This window comes from Protomyctophum bolini, assembly GCF_963924005.1.
Source record: "Protomyctophum bolini genome assembly, chromosome: 2".
NCBI lineage: Eukaryota > Metazoa > Chordata > Actinopteri > Myctophiformes > Myctophidae > Protomyctophum > Protomyctophum bolini.
In genome coordinates this window covers 27,886,223-27,902,062 of record NC_137863.1, presented here as the reverse complement: position 1 = coordinate 27,902,062, position 15,840 = coordinate 27,886,223, and the positions used below count along the sequence as shown (strand labels likewise).

Here is a 15,840-nt window from a genome sequence, read left to right as displayed (position 1 = left end):
GTGTGTGTGTGTGTGTGTGTGTGTGTGTGTGTGTGTGTGTGTGTGTGTGTGTGTGTGTGTGTGTGTGTGTGTGTGTGTGTGTGTGTGTGTGTGTGTGTGTGTGTGTGTGTGTGTGTGTGTGTGTGTGTGTGTGTGTGTGTGTGTGTGTGTGTGTGTGTGTGTGTGTGTGTGTGTGTGTGTGTGTGCGTGCGTGCGTGCGTGTGCGTGCGTGCAGTAACCTGTTGTTCAGTACTGTAAGCTGTTGCTTACAGTACAATGTTGTACTGGAATGTTAGAAAATCTATTGAAATATCAGGGTGTCTTGCTGTTATTGCCTTTTACCAGGTTGACGTTAATAAACACTATTATACTCTGCAACCAAAATTCATAGGTCTATGTCCCTTTTTTGACACTCCATTACATGATGCGAAGCCTGCGCAGCTAGTTCAGGCAGACAACTCGTGAACGCGCCTCCCTGATCTGGTGACTAGTCTCATGCACTCTTTACCTGATCAGAGCGGCTATTTAAACGTATTTGCCTACCTGCTCATTGCTGGCTTCTCTCCTGCTGTGCTGACGTGCGTCGCTGCTGCTGCTGCTGTCTCCTTGCCTCGCTTGCTGCTAACCTGCTGCTCATGAAATCCCACCGCCTCCCCAGCATCCACCTGTAGGCTCTGTTTCTAGATCCCCCTGCATAGGGTCTTATTCAATCCCTGTAATTCTACTTGGCTTATAACTCAACTAAAATGTTAATGTTACAGGGAATGAATGGGGACAGAGCCCTGACGCCAATCTATGCTTCATATATCTGTGCTCAATTATGCTCATTAAATATTTATTCTAAATTCATTCAGTTGTCTGACTGAAATTGCACGCTCTGAATTTAAATCTCAAATTTGACCCAGTGTTTTACATATAGGGATGCATAAAGTGTGGTGATACAGTGGAAGCCATTGATGTCTCCTACAGTAGCAAAACAGTAAGCTAGTGCAGAGAATCAGTGACCTTGATGTTCATTTGTCTCAAGTATAAATGAGCTCTGAGGAAAGATGGGATTTCTAAGCTTTTCTCATATCAAAGATTCATAGATACGTTGTTCAATGTTAATGGAGGATTTCTTTGATATAGGTGCTAGAATCGTCCAAGGTTTTCTTTGTTAAAGATAAAAGTTCATCGGCTGAAAAGTATCCATTTGACATTTCCTGTTCCTTCCTTTCTTCCATTTCAGATGGAGTCCATTCAGTGTCGGCCCAGTGTCTCCTCCAGGTGACGATCATCACAGATGAAATGCTGTCCAACAGCATAACGCTGCGGCTCGCCAACACCTCCCAGGAGCACTTCCTGTCCCTGCTGCTCGCCCAGTTCCTGGACGGGGTAGCCTGCGTCCTCTCTGCCGACCGTGAGGACGTGGTTGTGTTCAACGTCCAAGACGATACCGACGTCAGCGCGCGCATCCTCAACGTCAGCCTGTCTGTGGCCGTGCCCACCGCCGGAGACGCCCACCGGCCTGGAGGCGTTAACCGAGGGGGCGAGCGGGCCGGGAGAGAGGTCGAAGGCGGTGCTGCGGAGGCAGAGTTCTTTGGCTCCGAGGAGCTTCAGGAGAGGCTCTATTTGAACCGCAGCCTGCTGGCACGCATCTCCTCCCAGCAGGTGCTGCCCTTCGACGACAACATCTGCCTGCGCGAGCCCTGTGAGAATTACATGAAGTGTGTGTCGGTGCTGAAGTTCGACAGCCTGGCGCCATTCGTTTCGTCCGACACCATTCTGTTCCGACCCATCCACCCGATCGCCGGACTGCGATGCCGCTGCCCCACCGGCTTCACGGGGGACTACTGTGAGACGGAGATCGACCTGTGCTACTCTAAACCCTGTGGAGCTCACGGCGTGTGCCGCAGCAGAGAGGGAGGCTACACATGCGAGTGCTTCGATGACTACACAGGTGAGAACACTCAATTGGTTTTATGCCTTAACTGGCATAATTAACATAATTGTTAACTGGTTGAACACAATAAGCTGTACTCCTGCTCAGAGGTTGGTTTACCTTCCTTGACCACAGCCCTATGGGATCTTGACCGCCTACATCTGCTCCACTCACTGTCACCTCTCACTTGTTTATTGAATGTGTCTATTTACAGACTGGAAAGCATTTGACACAAGGATGACCCCAGTTGTGCACTGTGCAGAGTGCAGACAGATGCGGAGTGATGAGTTATTGATTTTGTAGACAGTAAACACTTTGCTCAACTAGAGAGACAGTGGACAGAAACTCTGGGTGGGAACAATATGGGGCCTTCATAATGGCACGTGGCATGATTGGCTTCCAGAGCGGTAGGTGTAGGTTTGTTAGCGGCTGTGCTCGCCGCCATTCTAGTCAAGACTATTGATTTTATAATCCTGGTTCCAGTCAGCCATATCGGAGTTAAACACAAACACACCTCTAAATGTTTCCTACATGCGTCGCCTAGATTGGTTATTAGTACCATGAAAAACATGTGTTACTGACCCCTTCATTCACTTAGACCTCTGGCCGTTAACATCTTCTAGATCTGCTATTGTCACTACTTTTATGTGACACTCTTGTATGCATACATTTTTTTAAATGTGGAGATACAAGGCTTCTCGCCGGGATAGCACAATATATAACAACTAATATATATATATATTTTTTAGGGTGGAAAACGTTTAAATGGGCACTGCTGCCCCTTAGTATTATTTACTGCTAGATGAGTAAAGTCGACAATGTTTAAAATGTATCTTTATTTTTAAACAAATTGCCTATTGCCTATTTTCTCGTGGTTACCATTGCACCTGAAAGCTCCAAGATATCTATTTGCACCTGTCAAGTTATTATTTGGTAATCTTTCTGCACGCATACATACATATATTTACCCAACCTCCCTAGAAAACAGCTGATATGATCAGACCTCTAAGAGTGTCTCAGAGCAGAGGGCTGATTTGTCATTGCAGCATGATAATGTACTGTAGCGGTGCGCTCGTTCCTTCCAGCAATCTTTACTAAAATGAATGTCAGACCCCTGCAGAGGGAGCAGTGTTTTTGTATTGTGTGCTAGACGTGGATGCGACAAAACCAATAGCAATTTATCTGTGCAGAGGAGAATTTCTGACAGCAATAAGGAAATTATTAATTATGGATGGCTACAGATGGAGAGTGTCTCCTGTATCCACCCCCAAAGCATGAAACGCACGTACGCACGCATGCACTAGTAAAAGCAAAATTGCTGTGGATAAAAAAGTACAAAAGAACAACAGATAAAAGGAGTAAAGGTTGATGCTGCTGGAGAATGTTCTGAGGCTCCATATTTAGAAAATAACAAGGCACTTTGATGTATTGCTGAGTTACAACTGTGTACACACACTTTTGTTAACTGAGAGTGCTTTAACTGGGTATACGTGTGACTTTTTGTCTACATACTATTATGCACCTCAAGGTATTGAAGATTGTCTACTTTCACTCTAGTTATGGAGGAGGGAATTTATATTCCGTTATGTTAATATGTATGAATATCAGCATATTTTCCCCGCTCTTTGTTGAGGGGTTATGTAGGTCAAACACAGATTGTATTCCTTCTTTCTTAGTCTTCTTTGAAGCTGTGTAGTGGTTTTATTACATCTAGTGTTGTGATTAGTCTAAATGTGATCTTGTAAAGTAGCAGTACACCGCTACTTTATAATATGTAGACATGAGCTCCATTTTTGTCTCATCTTTCTAAAGCCACTATTTTGGGATTTAGGAGTGGGGAAAGGGTGTTCCCCCACTAAAGTTGGTATTTTGGTTACCTGTCTAAATCCCTTAAACACCTCCGTTACCCGTTATATTATGCATAGGTGTGGTTTGGGCCAATCACCAGTTTGTAACCAATCACCAGTCCACGTACCATTGCCTTTAATAGATCCCTTATCCGTTGCCCGTTAGTGCTAGATTGCTTCATAGCCTTACGGTCTATAGCCCATGGAAGAGTGTTGCGTTGCAAAAATGGAGCCCTAGTGCGATTGTAACTTCACTGTGTACTCGGTGTTAACCACTTAAGCCCTGCCGCTGTATAATGGGGCAGCGAAAACACTTTGCAATTTTTCTAGTTCTGAATCTGAATGTTTCTGGCCATCAACCTAGTGGCAGTAGGAGTACACTTACACTACTGGTGTCCTTGAGTCAGAGAAGAGGAGCCAACTGCGAATGTTGTGTTTATAAAACCACAAACCATAAATCCTACTTCAGCAAAATTTGATCAGAATTCATTTTTTAGGCCTAATGTTTCAAAGAAGAAGCAGATTTATGTAGATTTTGTCCAAAATGGTCTTGACGCCACGCCAATACAGAATAATTATCTTAATGAACATCCATTAGATTGGAACTTATTTTCAACGTGCTGTGATTACCAAAAAAACAGAATCAATTTCGTCGATGTCTCGCAATAATCCTGTCTGCTTCTTTCTATTTGTTCGAACAAGGTCATTCAGTCAGGTTGAAAACGACTGCTTTTATTTGATGGATTTTCCTCTGTAATCTACATCTCCCACTGTTCTGCCTCAGTGAGCGTTGAATTCACCGTTCTCCCTACTGTGCTCAGTGCCTAAGTATGTTGGACTCAATTACTCGGTGTGTGTGTGTGTGTGTGTGTGTGTGTGTGTGTATGCGACTATGCGTGCATGCGGTGCGCATGCTTGTACGTGGGCGTGTGTGACTGCGTATGTTAAATTGCTCACTCCATGTGGGAGGGTAGGTAAGTAAGTGCTGAATAGCTGTGATCATATGCGCATAGGATGTTGTGTTGTGTTGTGTAGTGTGTGTGTGTGTGTGTGTGTGTGTGTGTGTGTGTGTGTGTGTGTGTGTGTGTGTGTGTGTGTGTGTGTGTGTGTGTGCCTGCGTGCCTGCGTGCCTGCGTGCGTGCGTGCGTGCGTGCGTGCGTGCGCATGTACGTGAGGCAGAACTGTTGGCCCGTAGGCGTTGCCAGATGGCGGTTGGGTTGGGTAGAAAAGCATGGAAAATCAGAGAAGGAGCAATGTTCATAAGGATATAGTGAATGATCTAGCATGTCTGAGTCAGTATGCAGATAGACAGACGACCCAGACTGAATAACCCTTTCGCTAACCTACATTTTGGTCTTACACTGTAGCTGTTTTTCTCTACATATCCAAGGCTGGTAGATTAAATTATTCTGACTGTGACTGTTATCATATTGCATATGCCCGTAGAAATATTTCATCAACGTACCGCCAATTTCTCAATGGCCTCTGGTTATGTATTATTAAGTGAAAAATATTCATTAATGCACTTCTAGCTTACTCTAGGAATGTATATCACATTATGGAATGGCAGTGTGCAGTCAGTGTGCACCACACCTTTAGAAAAACTGAACTAAACATACTGTAAGCTTAACACTGGCAGAGTGATACTTTAACCACTCAAGCCCAAATTATATATGTATGTACGGTAATAGTTGATCGACAAACTAACAACATCTTGCATCGTGATATGTTGTGAGCAATGCATGTTGAAAATGTTCAATTTGAATGTTGACCTTTAATTTAACCCCCTCATCTATCACGTGTGTGTGTGTGTGTGTGTGTGTGTGTGTGTGTCTGTGTGTGTGTGTGTGTGTGTGTGTGTGTGTGTGTGTGTGTGTGCGTGTGCGTGCGCGTGTGTGTGCGTACGTACGTGCATGCGTGTGGGCGTTTGTGTCTCTCTTCCTTCATATATTTAAGCATTTCAATTATTTCAAAAGATAGTTTCAATTTAAAAAATCTAAACTTTTCATCAATTAAATACAATTCCAACATTTCTCAAAAGTATTACATAAATACAATTGTGAAAATAGCAGATCTACAAGCCCATAACGCGGCGCGAATGTACATGTGTCCTCACATTTCACTAACAGAAAAGGTGCTGGTGTTATAGTAGGAAAAGCCCTGTCTGTTATAGTGCGAGTGCGAACCCAGTCTACTCTCAGGTTCCCAGAGCTCAGTGTTGTCACATTGCCCTCAGGGGTTCTGCCACTACACTGTGCAGAGAAGATGATGCTTTTCTGTTACTTAGCAGCCCAGAAACATGTGCTTCTCCTAGTCCACTGTGGGGTAAACTGTACACAGTGTAATAGACAACAGTCATACCAATCATTGGTAATAATCTTTAGGCTTAATTACATCTTCACTTAGACATTTACCAATACAATCCCGATACCGATACCTACAACTTGTGTATCGGTCGATACCGAGTACCAGGTGCCGATGGGGGTTCCAAATGGACCCTTACAGGCCTGTAACTCTGATGTTTTCCATAAATACTAGTTTAAACGCAGCTCCAAGTTAGTAAAATGAATCATGTAAATAGTATAGTATGATTATAAAACAGTCGTGCAACAACAACTGAAGTATTCAAATTATTACTGTAAAATATTGGCATAGATTGGCATATTCGCCGATACCCATACCAGCATTTACTGGTATCGGTTATTGGAACAACTCTAATTTCAATGTGACAGGGATTATTTTGTCAACATAGACAAATCCACAGTGGATTCCTTTGCGCGACCATTACTGAGGTGTACCATTAACTGATTAGCTACACCTGGCCTACAGGGCACTAAGTGCCCTGTAGGCCAGGTGCAGCTAATCAGTTAATGGTAATGGCTTGGTCTATAGATTCACAGTGGCATTTATATGTTGTTAATACTGAAATATGTTCCCCTGCCTGCAGTAGAGCTTTATATTTTCCTTTATCCAGCAATCATGTCCCTATTATTTAAATTAATAATTCCATAATTTAGCAATTAAAATTCTCAATCAGTCCCTCATCAATTATGCAGTTTGTGGGAGCAACATTCTTGATTCAATGGCACAATATTTGGAGAATCCTGTTAAGTAAATCAATACAGATGACCTTAAGGAACCACAGAGGTCATGCTGGTCCAAACCAATGTGATCTCTTGAAGATCCATCCCTGTACATTTGTATAGCCTTAATGATTAATGCTGACAATAAACAGTGTGTAGCGTTTGGGACAGACTCGGAAGGGCTGCAAGTAGAGCAGAGGAAATGCTGCTTAAATAATTGATGGGCCGTTCAGTGGAGTTGTGACTATAAGCTGACATGCGCTCCTCCCCACCGTGCGGTGCTGCTCACCTAGCAACCCAGAGAGCTGCTGTTCCACAGCCATGCACCTGTGGCAGGAGGGGCTCTCCCAGAGGAATATCCAACTGAGAAAAACACACACTGCTTCTCACAGTTTACAGTCGAGACAACAGTGCTTTGTTAGCCCATTCTGACCTGAGATCAGATTCTAAAAATGTCTGTTTGAAAATGACAGTTTTCTGAAAAAGCTATGTTTCTATGTCAGTCGTTCTTCGATTTTTCAAAAATAGCAGACCTACAAGCTTGTAGATCTGCTATTTTTAAATAGCTAAATCATAACGTAATGCTAACACTAAAAGGGGTTCCCGCCTAAAATGGGTTAGGGTGTCAACAGGGAGCAGACCAGATACTTAACTTCTGTTAGTTTCTATGCATTATTTCAAAACTAGAAATACTGCTTTTATGCAATACGGTTTACTATGTATATTCCAGAGTAGAAACCACAGGTCATTTGAATTGGAGCATTTTATTTTAGTGACGCATTACACATTCATGAAAGCCATCCATTCTTGCATCTTAAAAGCAACAACCCTACATGGTAAATCAATGTTTAACCACTCTTTCAGTTTTATTATTATTATTATTGTTGTTTTGTTTTTAGTTTTTTTGTTTTTTTTACATAATTTAAGAGAGCTTCCGTAGATTTCCAAACAATAAGTTACCGATCACATAAAAAAAACCATAATGTTCTGACCTCATCTACTAAGCCATTATTATGTTTTACATAATATTCAAATGAGTGCACATGTATGAGATAATACATAATTTGTGTAAATGAATGAGGGGCACTAAAACTAACAATACAAAAAACCTTTTGTGTATATTCATCTGTTGCTGTCATTCTGATTGATAGGACATGAATAGTTTTGTGCTTATTCACCTGTAGTACCATTGCTTAAAGAGACAATAAGCTTGTTGCTGAGAGCATGAAGTGGCTCAATTATTAACCAGAAAACTGCAAGCTTGTTTGTTTTCTGACTTACTGGAAGTTATTGCTTGTGAACACTCAACATTGGAACAGATTGGTTTGCTGGAGTACAGTGGCTGATTAGAAGCTGCATGTTGTTGGTTTGTAGCGTAATGCAGCCTTTTAATCACTGCCGTTGAAATCTAATTTATAGTTGCAAATCAAATTGATACATTTCCAGTTTTATAAGTTACGGTTCAGGCTGTTTACTGCCAGTCTCATCTGCAGCATCCTTGGGATTTCATCTGAATGAATGGGCAATGGCCCTACAATGATAATAACCTGTGTATTCCCCATTGACATAGGGATAGTGATTTATGGTATTGGAGTAAACAAGAGGCATGCTTGTCAATGCTCTACGCATCTTTGTCTGCACCCTATGTGTGCCAGTCAGTACTAAGTAATAACCACTCGCACAGCGGAAGTGTTCCACACTGACTGAGTGGCTCTGACACAGATTCTCGGTTCATGCATGGAAGCATCCAGTCTCAACCTAGCAACTGTGCCAGCAGCCTCCCATCCGGAGACGGGAGACAAATGGCACATGTGGGGATGTGGAGTATGGCGGTCCGCTCCACTCACTGTGACACAGTTTCCCCCTCTTCTCTCTCACTGCCTCATTATAACACTATTACTGTATGTATCGTATACCATTACAATGATACAGTGTTCTAAACCATTACTTTACCACAGATACTGTATTCCAACTCTACTGTATACAGTACTGTACTGTATCTCTACTTCTATAAAAGCACTTCTTGTATGCTATACCACTACTGCTGTACTCTGTACTGTATATACCACTACTGCTGTATTATCTCTCCGCCCCTCAAACACGCCCTCAGATTCTGTCACTGTCAGCCTGATTGGACCTGGAGTAGGGCTGGCAGATAGACTATTTTCACACACCACCACCAGCAAGTGTAGAGGTCCTTACAGACCTTGCGTTTTGTCGCCCTTTTCCCGAAAAAACGCAGCAAGGTCCTTAATACAGTAATTAACAGGTTAATTAACACCCCCAGTGCCCAGGACGAAGTTCTTTGTCCTTTCTATTAGTAACGCCCGTCGCCCAAGACGGGCGTTAGTAATAGTATATGATTATTCGTATATGATTATTCGATTAACCTACATGAGTCAGTTCTCGGTTTAGATATATTTTCGGTTAATTATCCAGCCCTAATCTGAAGCTCCGTCTGATATCCAACCACTGTCTCTGGCTCACAGCAGAGAGTCACGTGATGGATGTTAGACGGTGTAACGTGGCCCGGCCCTCGCTGTGCTGGCTGGCTGCAGTGTAGAGTGAATAAAGACACCGTTCCATGTGACAAACTGTAAGGGAGAACGATGGCTGTGTGCGTGTGTGGTGTCCCTGAGGATGCAGCCACATTGACAGCTGTAGCAAACCTATTTGTCACACACACACACACACACACACACACACACACACACACACACACGCACACACACAATATTAATACACATCCATCGTTGTCTGTCTACCCCTCTCACTCTCTCTCAATCTCTCTCTGTCTTACTATTACTTCAGGTGCGCGGTGTGAGCTGTCGTCCCGTTCAGGCCGCTGTGCCCCAGGAGTGTGCAGGAATGGAGGCACGTGCGTCAACCTGCTGGTGGGCGGCTTCAGGTGCGAGTGTCCGCCGGGCGGCCATGAGAAGCCGTACTGCGAGATGACCACGCGCAACTTTCCTCCACAGTCCTTCTTGACCTTCAAGGGCCTTCGTCAGCGCTTCCATTTCACTCTCTCCCTCACGTGAGTACTGTGACACTACACCCCCCCACCCACGCAACCGGCCGCGTGGTTCCACCAGTACCCCCTCATTCACCATTCCCACATTTTTTGTGAATTCAAAACAAATTCAATGATTGTTCCAGTAGTTTCATTAAGAAATTAATGGAAACATCTACGGAATTCCATAAATTAGAAAACACATTTTTAAGAAGTAGTGAAAATAGCTGATCTACAAGCTCATAACACAGCGCGAAGCAACACGTTGTGAGCTTGCAGATCTGCTATTTTCACCAGTTTGGGTTCCAGGCAAACGTGTGTGTGAGACAATCCCCCCACCCAATTCGGTGCCCCCTCATTCACTCCCACTCATGTTCCAGTGTTCTCCACACTAATCGTCCGCCCCCGACATCTCACTTTCGCCTGCATGCTCAGTCAGCAGTGTAAAGCATTTGCCTAAATAGCCCCCTAAACCCTCTGACCCCACACTTTATGTAACCATAATGGTGTTTTATAACAATAATGAAATCACTTAACGGGACACTTTATAGAGGACCTCTGGCACGGGAGTGTGTTATCTGTGTTTAGGAATACAGAGTACCAGACAGTGCGAAATGTATTTAAAAACCCAGTGTGCTGCAAAATGCAATGTGGTGTGAAAGCTTAAGGAAGATGAATGGTCATCCCGATGTCCGAGGAAGACTGTGTTTTTTTTTGGAGATGGGCCTTGTGTAACAATCCCAGTTGCAAGACTGTGTTCTTATTACAGTCAATGCCAGTGTGGTCACGCTGAGCTATGATAGAGTCAGCGCTTGTCTCACTAATCAAGGTGAAGCTGATATATGCTACCTTTTGTCTGTTTGTCTGTGTGTGCACATGTGGTTGCATACATTATTCCTCCTGTGTGTGTGTGTGTGTGTGTGTGTGTGTGTGTGTGTGTGTGTGTGTGTGTGTGTGTGTGTGTGTGTGTTTGTGTGCGTGCGTGCGTGCGTGCGTGAGTGCATGCGTGTGTCTGACACACAGTAAAAGTGATGTGCTTTGCCAGTTGTTGGTGGTTGATGTGTGGTGGGGGGAGGGAGGGGGGGAGTAGTGCTCTGGAAGAAACAGATGACCTGTGAATACTGAGCGCATGCAAACACAGCAGGACCTCCGTGTTAATGAGAATCTGTCGTGAGCTGCCATGCGATGAAATATAAGCAACAATGGCGAGCACTTAATTCTGTTTGATACACGTCATAACAAAGCCGCCACCTCTGGGAAGCTATCAGAGGAGATGTGTCCCGACATACTGCTTTAGTTATTGAGATACTTGTCACTTTAGATACGCTGCTCAGAGGTTGACGCTAATCATGGGTGTTGGTGAAAGCGATATGCCTTTTGTGAGTTTTATGGATTTGGGCTTTCTCCGTGTGAGGCTCGGATGGCAGTGTAATTGATGAAGAACCGCTCGGACCAGTTTGTTTTTTTGTTTTGTTTTGTTTTTCAAAAGCCTGTCTACATTTCACTGGCTGCTCAGATGAGATGTAAAGCAGTCGGTGTGTAATGTCTAGGGGCTTTGAGGCAGGCGAGCTCAGCGTGTAGCCCCCGTCACCTGAGATGCCATTGATCAGGTTTCGGCCATAAAGAGCAGCTAAGAGATCTAGATCCTGTTTACTGTAAACCTGCACAGGCGGTGCTTGTTCTGGGATTTGTTGTAACAACAACCCCATGGCCCAAGAAAACGCCGGCACACTGGCCGAGGCTTGAAGGAAATTGCACAAAAATTATAGAATTTCAGGGATAATAGTACGTTGATGATATTAATTGAATTTAATTGATGTTTTCAACTCCATCGCAATATATCTTGTAGCTCTATTGTATTTATTTGTTTATATTTGTTTGTTTTTCATTTTCACAAAAACAAGAAATGATGATTTCAGATGATCATAGTCAAAATAAATCACACTCGTGTGAAGTGAGCTGCGCTCTCATCATCATACATCACATTCCGTGCTCAGCCAACTGAGCACATTCTGTGCTATACAGACACACAAAGATGTGCATAGGAGTGCCGCTCAAAAGAAAAAGCAATACAAAAATAAAAACTCTTATCTAATAATGAATTCTGCTATGTATAGTCAACAAAAAAAACAATTGTTAAAATTTGCATTAGACAAGACTTTCCCTGCCAGTATTATGATGCAATGCAGCTTGACTCAGGAACTACCTTGATGATGCTGTGCATTTATTCTTTATCTCTCTCGTTGGCAATCATCAAAGCATTTGTACACACATCAGCCTACAGCCATGTTGCTTTCAGTCATAGGAGTTCTTTTCACTCCTGTATACATCTTATGTGTGTTATTGCACCATGTCGCGTGCCATGACACGGTTTCTACATAATGGTGGACTGGTTGTTATTTCTACTGACGGCTGCCTAATGTGACGTGTAATGATGCCAATGGAGTCTGTGTTTAGTTCCGGCTGATTACTCTTATAGTTCAGAGGGCTCGGGGGGCAATGCGGATAAGCCTTTTAAATCGATACGTCAGATACTTGAAGGCTAAAGCCCTTTTATACTAAATTTATTCTAATGGAAAATAAGCTAAAATCACAACATTCTTAGTATTTTGTCTGTGATATTATGCATCATTATGTCCCCTTTGCTATCCTATGCTGAACTCATGATTATATATTTTGTTAGCTAGTCAGCATGCCATGTCCCATGGCCATACTCCTAGATTAGGAATAAGTGCACAAACAGCAGTGCACACAAGAGATACCCCCACCCCCAATGGACAGAGGGATATATACAGTGGGTGTGTGAATTACACCTTCCTTCTGAAAACAAATGATTGCAGCCGTCTTGACAGTGATGATGTTTATATGCTGGCTGCAACTCAATTATCAACCCAATCTGTCAGAAAAGTAGTTGAAAATGTGCATTTGATTAATAACTGTGCAAAACCACACTAGTTTTGATTGGATCTGAACGCATTTGATTGCTCCTATCAAGCTGAGGTTCTCACTCAGACTGTTTGTAATAAGAGTGAATTCGACCTATTACTGGATTATTGGATCACATGCCAGTGAAGCCATTGACTGTCTGAACAGGCTGGGTTGGGCCTGGCAGCAAGTAAGAATACCAGAAAACCGCAGGAATGTCAGGTTTGTCAGCAGTTGTCAGAGAGGACTCTCTTGGTTTCTTCACTGTGTTGTCCCCACCAAGATGATTCAGGGTAAATCCTATATTGGTGGTCATGTATACATGAGGTAAATTACATTTAAACCCAGAGAAGGCAGGGTGATCCCTTGTTAGGAAGGTGCAGATATGTGATGTTGTGTTCAAATGTTCTAATGTATAGCATTAGTATGAAAACAAGCAACATGCATACAAGCCCACTCCTCCTTCCGCGTAAACAGAAAGGTGAAATTCAGATGGTGGTTTCAGCAGCTGCCTTTATTTTCCTCTGTTAGAAGGAAACTAAATGTCTTTTGAAGCTCTAGTTGTTTCCTGGTCTATGTTTAATGCATCTGCTTGCTTCCAGTTACTTCCAGTGTTGGCTTTCCTGCACCCCCCTAGCATTGACATTGCCCCAGTTTTCCCTCTCTTTCATCTCACACTGTAGTACAGTACTTATTCAATCATGGCATGCAGTTTCTGTGTTTCTGTAGTGTGATTTTAGCAATGATTTACACTGCATGTGCACGTGTGTGTGTGTGTGTGTGTGTGTGTGTGTGTGTGTGTGTGTGTGTGTGTGTGTGTGTGTGTGTGTGTGTGTGTGTGTGTGTGTGTGTGTGTGTGTGTGTGTGTGTGTGTGTGTGTGTGTGTGTGTGTGTGTGTGTGTGTGTGTGTGTGTGTGTGTGTGTGTGCGTGCGTGCGTGCGTGCGTGCGTTGCTTCCCTTGGTCTCAGTCTGTCTCATGCTTAACCCCTAACCCGGGTAGCTGTTCAGCGAACTGTGTAATATTTTAGCATTGTTAAAACTGCCCTCTTTTCTTCTTGGCAAATCACATGGCACACTGCTTACTTAGTAGAAGTAAAGGATAACAATCTTAAATGCATCAGACATTTCTCTTAATAAGGGACATAACTGAATACAATTGAAGATCTCCGGCCTCAATCTGTTTGTTAAAAAGTGAGTGGTGCAACTCCGTGTGGGGGTGTGTGTGTGTGTGTGTGTGTGTGTGGGGAGGGGGGGGTAGTTCCAGACCCACAGGAATGCACCCAGGGTGCCGGCCCGATTCCTGCGAGCCGCCCCGCGTCCGAAACGGTTGAGAAATGACAGAGTTACCGTGTGGGGGTCCCTCTACAGTACCCTCTACTGTACTGTACTGTACTGTCACTGTACCTGCCCAAATAACTAATGTAACATTATATATACTTATGCTGCTTCTACCTAATGACCGTGAAAATGTCAACACAGGGTTCATGTTTTAGTTTAGGCTCTGCATGAGAGCATCTGCTAAGTGGCTTAATTGTAATTGTAACCTAAAGATGAATACAATCTAATCTACTCTGTGTGGCACTCAGTGTTAAATAATGGGATTGAGGGCAAGGACCTACAAATTGATACAAGGTACAGTTCTAGGAGTTCTTTTCAATGCATTGTATGTCCATGTGCACCATTTACACAGTCAACCTACTCACAGCAATTCGTTTTTTATACTGTAAATTAGGGCTGCACGATATGGACAAAAAATCATATCACGATATATATGGCAGATATCTCGATATCGATACGATGACGATATATCGTGCAGCCCTAGCTGACACCGTCGTCGGGAGACTCCAGACCTGAATCGCCAGAACATCTTTTCTTAATGGACCTGGCTAGCGATGCAGGGCTGGAGCCAGGCTACAACAGGACAGAGGGACAAACGAGTGATGGTTTATTTTCCGAGGGGCACAGGCTAAAATAGAGGGCTGGCTTTAGAAGTGGACGATATTAATTGTCGATATAGACGATATATCGATATGTCGACGATATATCTATATCGCGATACCGTTGCCTTTTTGCGATACTGATATTGTGCATGTTCATACCTCGATATCGATACGATAACGATATATTAATATCTGCATTTCTTCTGTTTTCCAGATTTGCCACCAAAGAGCCCAACGGTTTATTACTCTACAACGGTCGTTTTAATGAAAAGCACGACTTCATTGCCATGGAAATCATCAACGAGCAGATCCAGCTCACATTCTCTGCAGGTAGGACAAATAATAGTTTAAAATCACTCAAACCATATTTTATTCTTCCTCTTATAATGGTGTCGTGCAGCAACAATAGCAGATCTACAAGCTCAGAACAGAACGCACCGCAACACCTTGTAAGCTTGTAGAGCTGCTATTTTGTGCAAAAACATTCCTTTTTCAGGACACACATACCTGACAGTGCCATCTCTGTCATTTGATTTCAGGTGAAACCAAGACTACAGTGTCACCGTACATCTTCGGAGGGGTCAGTGACGGACAGTGGCATGTGGTCCAAGTCCACTATTACAACAAGGTACACCAGAAGCAACAGAATATAGGACAATGTGGTCCCCTATCATAGGGGGACGAGATCCGCAGTACTGGAGAGATGCATTTATAGAAGGCGGTTTGTGATTGGTTAGTTTCAAACTAGGTTAAGATGCCACACAACCCATTTACTGGTAATGGATGTTACCTGTCCGTTTACAGAAGCCAGAGGATGGCAGGATAGTGGGAGAGCAGGACTATTTGGTCTAACCGTGAGTCGTGACAGCAAGAATACCACTCATCATTGTTGCAACAGATGTACAAGCTCACAGCGCGGCACGAAGTGACGCACTGTGAACTTGTATATCTGCTATTTTTACTAGCCGACGCAAAAATCTAATATGACACAGATGCTTTCCCAGTTTTAATGGATTAGCAAACATAACGGGTTTAGTTTGTATGCACAATAATTGCCCTGTTGATAACCGTCGTCCTTCGTGTATTATCACTATCAAATTTTGGCCACCTGGATTTCCATAAATGAAAAGCAGCA

General features: G+C 43.3%; 1 protein-coding gene across 2 annotated transcripts in view; it reads left to right on the top strand.

The window, feature by feature from the left end:
* Positions 1-15,840, top strand: part of celsr2 (cadherin, EGF LAG seven-pass G-type receptor 2) — a 69,503-nt gene that overhangs the window by 22,158 nt on the left and 31,505 nt on the right. For both annotated transcript variants that reach the window (XM_080783420.1, XM_080783419.1), the window contains exons 2-5: positions 1,208-1,918; positions 9,642-9,864; positions 14,920-15,035; positions 15,245-15,333. In XM_080783420.1, the coding sequence (XP_080639546.1) occupies positions 1,208-1,918; positions 9,642-9,864; positions 14,920-15,035; positions 15,245-15,333 (1,139 nt within the window). The remainder of the gene's footprint in view (positions 1-1,207; positions 1,919-9,641; positions 9,865-14,919; positions 15,036-15,244; positions 15,334-15,840) is intronic.